A 10,000-nucleotide genomic window follows, 5' to 3' on the forward strand; every position below is an offset into this window, starting at 1 on the left:
TTTCTCCCCCTCTCTCTCTCTCTCTCTCTCTCTCTCTCTCTCTCTCTATCCCTCTCTATCCCTCTCTCCCTCTCTCCCTCCTCTCTCTCTCTCCTTATTTCTCCCCCCCCTCTCCCTCCCCACTATCTCTCTCCCTCTCTCTCTCTCCCTTGTTTTCTCCCCATCCCCTCTGCCCTCTCCTCTCCTCTCCCCGTCTCTCGCCGGGCTGGGGGGGGGGTAACACCGTGGTGGGGGTGGGGACAGGGGGGGTGGGGTGGGGGTGATCCGGGGCAAGTTGGCAAATTTCTCCCCGGTTCACACTTTATTTTTGGGGGGGTCGGGTTAGTTTCCGAGGGTAACGTCATGCGGGTTGTTTTGGTCTGGGCGGCCAATGAGACTGACAGTCTGGGCCGTGCGAGTGGCGCAGGTCCCGGGCGCGCTGCAGTGCGCTGCCGGCGGAGGCATGGAGCACAGTGCCCAGCGCCCACACTCACACTCACACTCACACTCACAACAGCAGCAGCAGCAGCAGACACAGCCACACCACCAGCACCAGCAGCACCAGCCGCCGCAGCCACATCAACACCAACACTGCAACTGCCAGCACAGGGAGCAGCAGGTACCGCACCGACACTGCTGGTACGGCAGCCAGACTCAGAGCCAGCCCGGAGACTACCAGGTAAGGGGGGGTCCAGACAGGCAGGGGGGGGGGGGGGAGACGGGGGGGAGAAAGAGGGGGAGAGGGGGGGGGAGGAGGGGGGGGGGGAGAGTGGGAGGGGGGAGAGAGAGGGGCAGAGGCAGTCAAATATATATTGTCAGAGACCGTGAGAGGAGAGAGGAGGATGATCAGAGGGAGATGGTCGGTCGGACATTCTCATAGACAGGGAGAGGGGGAAAATTGTACAGATGTACAGTCAGGGACACTGAGAGAGAGGGGGGGAGATGGCCAGATATACTCAGAGATGGAGGGGGTAAACAGGGAGGGGGGGGGGGGAGAGGTAGTCAGAGAGAGGGAGAAGGGATCAGAGTCACAAATAGAATGGAAAGGAAAAAAACGCATGCTGCGAGTGAGGGGGGGGGGAGAGAGGGGGGGGGGGGGGGAGAGACACACACAGGGGTGGGGGAACTGGGTCACACAAACGGACAGAGAACCAGGGGGAGATGACAGGCAGAGGAGGAACAAACCTATAGATGTAGAAACACAGAAGACGGTGTGGATGGAGAGAGAGAGGGAGGCGCGCACACAGAGAGACACACACAGAGACACACACACTCTCACACACACACACACACACACAGACAGACACAGACACACACACACACACACACACACACACACACACACACACACACACACACACACACACACACACATAGAGAGACACACACACATATAGAGACACACATATAGAGACACACACACACACACATAGAGGCACACACACACACACATAGAGGCACACACACACACACACACACACACACACACACACACACACGCACACACACACATACAGACGCTCAAACACACACACACACACACACACACACACACACACACACACACACACACACACACACAGGAGAGAAAGACACACACACACAGTGTTCTGATCTGTATTTTCTAACCGGCCATCTGGGTACATGTTTAGCCCGGGAGCTGCGACTGTTTGGCACAGCCCCGCGGGTCGATGGTGGGGACCCCCCGGCCCCGGTACCGGCTCTGTGCGGCGAGGCTGGGCCGTGTACACCGCTCCTCGCCCGCCAACTATGTACAGCGGCAGAGGCGGCGCGGATAAATCGCATTGCTGTGTGTGTGTGTGTGTGTGTCACGGCTCTTTATACCCGTGTGCAGGAAGGAACTGCAGGTGCTGGTTTGCACCGAAGACAGATACAAAATGCTGGAGTAACTCAGCGGGACAGGCAACATATCTGGAGTCTCGACCTGAAACGCCACCCATTCCTTCTCTCCAGAGATGCTGCCTGTCCCGCTGAGTTACTCCAGCATCTTGTGTTTATCTTCGGTGTAAACCAGCACCTGCAGTTCCTTGCCTTCCCCACTTGTATAAGATTGTGTGGGGACATTTATTTCCCGCTGGTGGAGAGCGTAGGGCAGATGGGGCTAACGGAATCCGGGGATATGGGGAGGAGGCAGGAACGGGGTACTGATTGGGGATGATCAGCCATGATCACATTGAATGGCGGTGCAGGCTCGAAGGGCCGAATGGCCTCTACTCCTGCACCTATTTTTCTATGTTTCGATGTCTTGTACGGTTTGGACACACACAGCGGTCACCCAGCGCGGGGTGTGTGTGTGTGTGTGTGTGTGTGTGGGGTGTGTGTGGGATGTGTGTGGGGTGTGTGTGTGTGTGTGGGGTGTGTGTGTGTGTGTGTGTGGGGTGGTGGGGGGGGGGGGGTTTAAACAGGAGAGGGAGGGAGGGAGGGGGGCTTCTATCTAACTGCTCCAAGCAAGCGTCAGACTGTGTGTCCGGTGCCCTCAAAATCCTCATCTCCACGCCAAAAGCTTCATCATATTTCGTGTTAATGTTGGGTGCTTACAGCCACGGTTAGCCACGGTTAATGTTGGGTGCTTACAGCGACCGTTCTCTGCCCAACACAGTGGCGAGTTCGGTTTATGGTCGAGATTTGAACCTCACTTTTGTTCATATATATATATGTATTATATCACATTCTGTATTTACATTTTAATCTCAAACGTGCCCCGGGGGACTGCAACTGAGCGCGTCAATAATGACAGTAGATTTGTTCCACGTTGGGCCTCGGTTCAATATACATAATGAAACATTTATCACCATTATAGACTCGAGGACAGGTCCCTGACCGCCTGTTTTATATACTGTACATACATACAGTCGCCCTGATGCTATCTGCGTCAGAAGGTAGACACAAAATGCTGGAGAAACTCAGCGAGCGAGGCAGCATCTATGGAGCGTAGGAATGGTCGACGTTTCGGGTCGAGACCTTTCTTCAGGCTGATGTCGAGGTGGGGACGGGACAGAGATAGAATGTGGGAGAACTGGGAAGGGGAAGGACAGTTTGTCTGTGGAATTCTCTGCCTCTGGAGGCGGGATGCTTTCAAGAGAGAGCTAGATAGGGCTCTTAAAGATAGCGGAGTCAGGGGATATGGGGAGAAGGCAGGAACGGGGTACTGATTGTGGATGATCAGCCAAGATCACATTGAATGGCGGTGCTGGCTCGAAGGGCCGAATGGCCTACTCCTGCACCTATTGTCTATTGTCCCACTGAGTGACTCCAGCATTTTTTGTCTATCTTGGTGTAAAGAGAGTGGTGAATCTGTGGAACTCTCTGCCACAGAAGGTAGTTGAGGCCACAGTTCATTGGCTATATTTAAGAGGGAGTTAGACGTGGCCCTTGTGGCTAAGGGGATCAGGGGGTATGGAGAGAAGGCAGGTACGGGATACTGAGTTGGATGATCAGCCATGATCATATTGAATGGCGGTGCAGGCTCGAAGGGCCGAATGGCCTCTACTCCTGCACCTAATTTCTATGTTTCTATGTTTCTAAACCAGCATCTGCAGTTCCTTCCTACACATTTTGTACTGGATCACAAGCTGCTCTATGCCTTGCCACATGGAGCCCACATGTTCTGTCTTATGGTTGTGCCTGCCAATGCTTTTGTTGTGTACTTGAGAGTGGCTATTGGTCAAACCGAACTCGGCTTATACCCCATCTAGAGTCACAGCTTCATATTTTAGACCCAACAATGCTGTTGAGACTTAACTCAGCATCAGGTCAGGCAGCATCTCTGGAGAAAAATGAGTAGGTGACGTTTCCCTAACTTCAAGTAACCCTTGCATTCCCTCTCTCGCCGTCCCTCCCCCACCCGAGTCATTGGACTAGTTTCGCTGTCATCCTGCTGAGTTTCACCGTGATATCACTTTTTACCCCCTTCACAATTGAGCATTGTGGGCTCCACTTTTTGCTGTTTGCATATCTTTCATTCATTTGCGCTATGTATCATTCTACATGTTATTAATGTTTAATTTTTTTTATGTGTCATTCCTAACCGTCACTGTATGTCATGTTGTCACTTGCGGGCGGAGCACCAAGGCAAATTCCTTGTATGTGAATACTTGGCCAATAAACTTATTCATTCATCTCTCGTTTCCCTCTCCCTGAACTCTCAGTCTGAAGAAGGGTCTTGGCCCGAAACATCACCCATTCCTTTTCTCCAGAGATGACAATTGACAATAGACAATAGGTGCAGGAGTAGGCCATTCGGCCCTTCGAGCCATTCAATGTGATCATGGCTGATCATCCCCAATCAGTACCCCGTTCCTGCCTTCTCCCCATATCCCCTGACTCTGCTATTTCTAAGAGCCCTATCTTGCTCTCTCTTGAAAGCATCCAGAGAACCAGCCTCCACCGCCCTCTGAGGCAGAGAATTCCACACTCACCATTCTCTGTGAGAAAAGGTGTTCGTTCTAAATGGCTTACTCCTTATTCTTACCTCTTGCACAGCTTCATATTATAGCTGCTGTTCATTACGAAGCCTAGATTAGCCTTGGAGGGATGTCCTAAATATTCACCAGAATGGGAATAAAAATGAACTGCAGGTGACGGTTAATACTAAAGATAGACACAAAATGCTGGAGTAACTCAGCGGGTCAGGCAGCATCTCTGGAGAGAAGGCATGTACAGGTGATGCTTCAGGTCTTCAGGCATGGATCCAGTTTGATAGACACAAATAGGAAGCGTATGCAGGAAGATTGTTCCCGATGTTGGGGAAGTCCAGAACAAGGGGTCACAGTTTAAGGATAAGGGGGAAGTCATTTAGGACCGAGATGAGAATTATTTTTTTTCACACAGAGAGTGTGGTGAATCTGTGGAATTCTCTGCCACAGAAGGTAGTTGAGGCCACAATTCATTGACTATATTTAAGAGGGAGTTAGATGTGGCCCTTGTGGCTAAAGGGATCAGGGGGTATGGAGATAAGGCAGGTACAGGATACTGTGTTGGATGATCAGCCATGATCATATTGAATGGCGGTGCAGGCTCGAAGGGCCGAATGGCCTACTCCTGCACCTATTTTCTATGTCTATGTTTCTAAAAAGCTGGAGCAACTCAGCGGGTCGAGCCTGGTCTTGACCTGAAAGTGGGACAGGCAGCATCTCTGGAGAGAAGGAATGGGTGACGTTTCAGGTCGAGACCCTTACGGGTCTCGACCTGAAACGTCACCCATTCCTTCTCTCCAGAGATGCTGCCTGTCCCGCTAAGTTGGACCAGGGGGTATGGAGGGAAGGCAGGTATGGAATATTGAGTTGGATGATCAGCCATGATCATATTGAATGGCGGTGCAGGCTCGAAGGGCCGAATGGCCTACTCCTGCACCTATTTTCTATGTTTCTATGTTAAAGAGCGATCCAGTAGAACGTTTTCAGATGATCAATAGAGTTGATTGAATGAAGAGAAAGATAACAGTTGTTTCTGTCGAAGAGTTTGCCCAGAACAGCGAGACACAACCTTAAATAAGCACCAGGACATACTTCCCCACAGTGGGCAGTGGAATTCTGACAGCCTCTCCCCCACAATAAACTGTTGAGGTTTGATGTTAAATGAAACGTTGGACACGAGAAGAGCAGTTTTTTTTTTTTCTTGGGTAAGGATGTTATCGGATGGAGAATCAAATCACTGCCCGGTCCATTGCCGGCTCTGACCTCCCCACCATCGAAGGGATCTGCAGCAGTCGCTGCCTCAAAAAGGCAGCCAGCATCAACAGAGACCCACACTCTCATTCCAACCCTGCCATCGGGAAGAAGGTACAGGAGCCTGACAACTGTAACGTCCAGGTTCAGGAATAGCTTCTTCCCCACAGCCATCACAATGTGTCCATGTACAACACAACAACCTCCAAATAGACTCTGAATGACATAGACTTGGGGACAGTATATTTAACTTTGCAATATGCTATCCATTTATTTGTCCATATATAAAAACACACACACACACACACACACACACACACACACACACACACACACACACACACACACACACACACACACACACACACACACACACACACAGACACACACACACACACACACACGTATGTATATATATGTATATGTATGTATGTATATGTGTATATATATGTGTATGTATATGTGTATCTATATATGTGTGTATATATATACTAAACTTTCTTTGGTTTATTATGGGTTTTACAGAGTTCTATGTTTCCATATACTTTGTGCTGCTGCAAGTAAGAATTTCATTGTTCCGTTTCATGACATTAAGACCCTCAAGTCAAGTCAAGTCAAGTTTATTTGTCACATACGCATACGAGATGTGCAGTGAAATGAAAGTGGCAATGAAAGTGGCAAACTCTTGACGTTTGATCATGCCAGTGGGATTAAGGTGGAATGTATCCTTCATCTGATTGATTTGGCATTGATACAGAGGAGCGAGAGATCTATCCTGTCTCCAAATGTGTCCCCCCTCTTGCCCCTGATCAAGCACCAACTTTATTTTTTAATTAAAATGCAACCTTTCCTGCCGATTGTACATGAACAGATTAAGTAGCTGCATGGATAGAAGGCCTTTGTTGACCTTTCCAAAACCCATAACCAGTCAACTCAGCAATCCGCTGTCATCGGTGTGTTGGCCACCAAGGTTTGTCGCTTGGGAAGATGATGGAGGATCTGTTCCTCCCAAATCCTTCAGCCCACAAACTCTTTATTGGAAGATAGACACAAAATGCTGGAGTAACTCAGCGGGACAGGCAGCATCTCTGGAGAGAAGGAATGGGTGACGTTTCGGGTCGAGACAATTCATCATGTCACCCATCCCTTCTCTCCAGAGATGCTGCCTGTCACACTGAGTTACGCCAGCATTTTGTGTCTATCTTCAGTGTAAACCAGCACCTGCAGGTCCTTCCTACTCATCCCTGGAAGAATTTCGGGAACTAAGGAGTAAACTGTAATGTAATGGAATGTAATGTTAAAATTGTACAAGGCATTGGTGAGGCCAATTCTGGTGTACAATTTTGGTCGCCCAATTATAGGAAGGATGTCAACAAAATAGAGAGTATACAGAGGAGATTTAACTAGAATGTTGCAACTAAGTTACAGAGATAGGTTGAACAAGTTAGGTCTTTATTCTTTGGAGCGCAGAAGGTTAAGGGGGGACTTGATAGAGGTCTTTAAAATGATGAGAGGGATAGACAGAGTTGACGTGGATAAGCTTTTCCCATTGAGAGTAGGGAAGATTCAAACAAGAGGACATGACTTGAGAATTAAGGGACAGAAGTTTAGGGGTAACATGAGGGGGAACATCTTTACTCAGAGAGTGGTAGCTGTGTGGAATGAGCTTCCAGTGGAAGTGGTGGAGGCAGGTTTGATTTTATCATTTAAAAATAAATTGGATAGGTATATGGATGGGAAAGGAATGGAGGGTTATGGTCTGAGTGCAGGTAGATGGGACTAGGGGAGAATAAGTGTTCGGCACGGACTTGTAGGGCCGAGGTGGCCTGTTTCCGTGCTGTAATTGTTATATGGTTATATATAAAAGGAAATGAGAAGGGCAAAAAGAGCCCAGTAGATAGCTCTGGCGGGTAGCATTAAGGACAATCCCAAGAGATTTTATAAATACATAAGGGGGAAGGGTAACAAGGGAGAGAGTGGTACCTTTTGGGAATCAAAGCAGTCACCTCTGTATGGAGCCATAGGAGATGGGCAAGATCCTCAAGGAGTATTTCTCCTCTGCATTTACTGAGAAAGACAGGACAGAGGAACTTGGGACAGTCAGTGGAAGTGTCTTGAGAGCAGTCAGGGTTTTACCGTCAAAGTAATGAAGGTACTGTGGTGTTTGAAGGTAGACCAATCTCCAGGGCTTGATCAGATATATCCAAGGACATTGCGGGAAACTAGAGAGGAAATTGCGGGAGCCCTGGTTGAAATTTACGAGTCGTCCTTAAATACAGGAGAGGTGCCGGGAGACTGGAGGGTGGCAAATGTTGTACCTCTTTTGGGGAAACATAAAAACATAGAAAATAGGTGCAGGAGTAGGTCATTCAATATGATCATGGCTGATCATCCAAAATCAGTATCACCGTTCCTGCTTTTCCCCCCCATTTCCCTTGATTCCGTTAGCCCTAAGAGCTGAAACTAACCCTCTCTTGAAAACATCCGGTGAATTGGCCTCCACTGCCTTCTGTGGCAGAGAATTCCACAGACTCACAACTCTCTGGGTGAAAAAGTTTTTCCTCGTCTCAGTCCTTAATGGCTGACCCCTTAAACTGTGTCCCCCAACATCGGGAAAATGTTTCCTGCATCTAGTCTGTCCGAACCCTTAATAATTTTATGTGTTTCCATCAGATATCCTCTCATCCTTCTAAATCCCAGTGAATCCAAGCCCAGTCGACCCATTCTTTCATCATATGTCAGTTCTGACATATTGTGAATTAACCAGGTGAACCTACTCCCTCAATAACAAGAATGTCCTTTCTCAAAACAAAATAATTTATTTGCCCTTGGGTACAGGTTACAATAAAGTACATTGAACCGTGGAACAATTACAACAGCAGATGCTGGTTTAAATCAAAGGTAGACATAAAAAGCTGGAGTAACTCAGCGGGTCAGGCAGCATCTCTGGAGAGAAGGAATGGGTGACATGTGGAGTCAAGACCCTTCTTCAGACTGAAGACGAGTCTCATCCCGAAATGTCACCCATTCCTTCTCTCCAGAGATGCTGCCTGACCCGCTGAGTTACTCCAACTTTGTGTGTGTGTGTGTATGACATTCTTGCCATAGAGGGAGTACAGAGAAGGTTCACCAGACTGATTCCTGGGATGTCAGGACTTTCATATGAAGAAAGACTGGATAGACTCGGCTTGTACTCGCTAGAATTTAGAGGATCGAGGGGGGATAGAAACATAGAAATTAGGTGCAGGAGTAGGCCATTCGGCCCTTCGAGCCTGCACCGCCATTCAATATGATCATGGCTGATCATCCAACTCAGTATCCCGTACCTGCCTTCTCTCCATACCCTCTGATCCCCTTAGCCACAAGGGCCACATCTAACTCCCTCTTAAATATAGCCAATGAACTGGCCTCAACTACCCTCTGTGGCAGAGAGTTCCAGAGATTCACCACTCTCTGTGTGAAAAAATCTAATAGGATCTAATAGAAAACGTACAAAATTCTTAAGGGGTTGGACAGGCTAGATGCAGGAAGATTGTTCCCGATGTTGGGGAAGTCCAGGACAAGGGGTCACAGTTTAAGGATAAGGGGGAAGTCTTTTAGGACCGAGATGAGAATTTTTCTTTTTCACACAGAGAGTGGTGAATCTGTGGAATTCTCTGCCACAGAAGGTAGTTGAGGCCACAGTTCATTGGCTATATTTAAGAGGGAGTTAGATGTGGCCCTTGTGGCTAAAGGGATCAGGGGGGTATGGAGAGAAGGCAGGTACAGGATACTGAGTTGGATGATCAGCCATGATCATATTGAATGGCGGTGCAGGCTCGAAGGGCAGTATGGCCTCTACTCCTGCACCTATTTTCTATGTTTCTACGTTTACACACACACACACACACCCAAACAAGAATGTATTTGGAGGTTGGATTAGTGTTTAATAGCCTGATGCTCTTGGGGAAAGTCTGCTCCTGAACATGGACATTCCAATTCTCACACCATTGATAAAATTGATCCATCCAACTGTTCCGATACCATTATCCTGCACATCATTCCTCATCCCATTATCCTATTGCAATGGATCCAGAACTCATTTCGAATCTTGCAACCCAATTCCTGGTGTCAAAAGTATGCCAGTGATTAGGCTAGCATTTCTTTCAAGAGGGCTAGAATACAAAAACAGGGATGTAACACTGGGCCAGTACTCGGTGGAGTTCAGAAGGATGAGACGATAGGCAATAGGTGCAGGAGTAGGCCATTCGGCCCTACGAGCCAGCACCGCCATTCAATGTGATCATGGCTTTGAGTAGGGAGGTTCTACTGCAGTTGTACAGGGTCTTGGTGAG

At 48.4% G+C, this 10,000-nt stretch overlaps 1 protein-coding gene across 1 annotated transcript in view; it reads left to right on the forward strand.

The window, feature by feature from the left end:
- Nucleotides 1-440: 440 nt before the first annotated feature.
- LOC129710984 (small conductance calcium-activated potassium channel protein 2-like) overlaps nucleotides 441-10,000 on the forward strand; it is a 100,168-nt gene continuing 90,608 nt past the window's right edge. Inside the window, exon 1 of the mRNA XM_055658319.1 lies at nucleotides 441-658. Coding sequence (XP_055514294.1) covers nucleotides 443-658 — 216 coding nt within the window. The 5' untranslated portion in view covers nucleotides 441-442. The remainder of the gene's footprint in view (nucleotides 659-10,000) is intronic.

This window comes from Leucoraja erinacea, chromosome 29, assembly GCF_028641065.1.
Source record: "Leucoraja erinacea ecotype New England chromosome 29, Leri_hhj_1, whole genome shotgun sequence".
Taxonomy (NCBI): Eukaryota; Metazoa; Chordata; class Chondrichthyes; order Rajiformes; family Rajidae; genus Leucoraja; species Leucoraja erinaceus.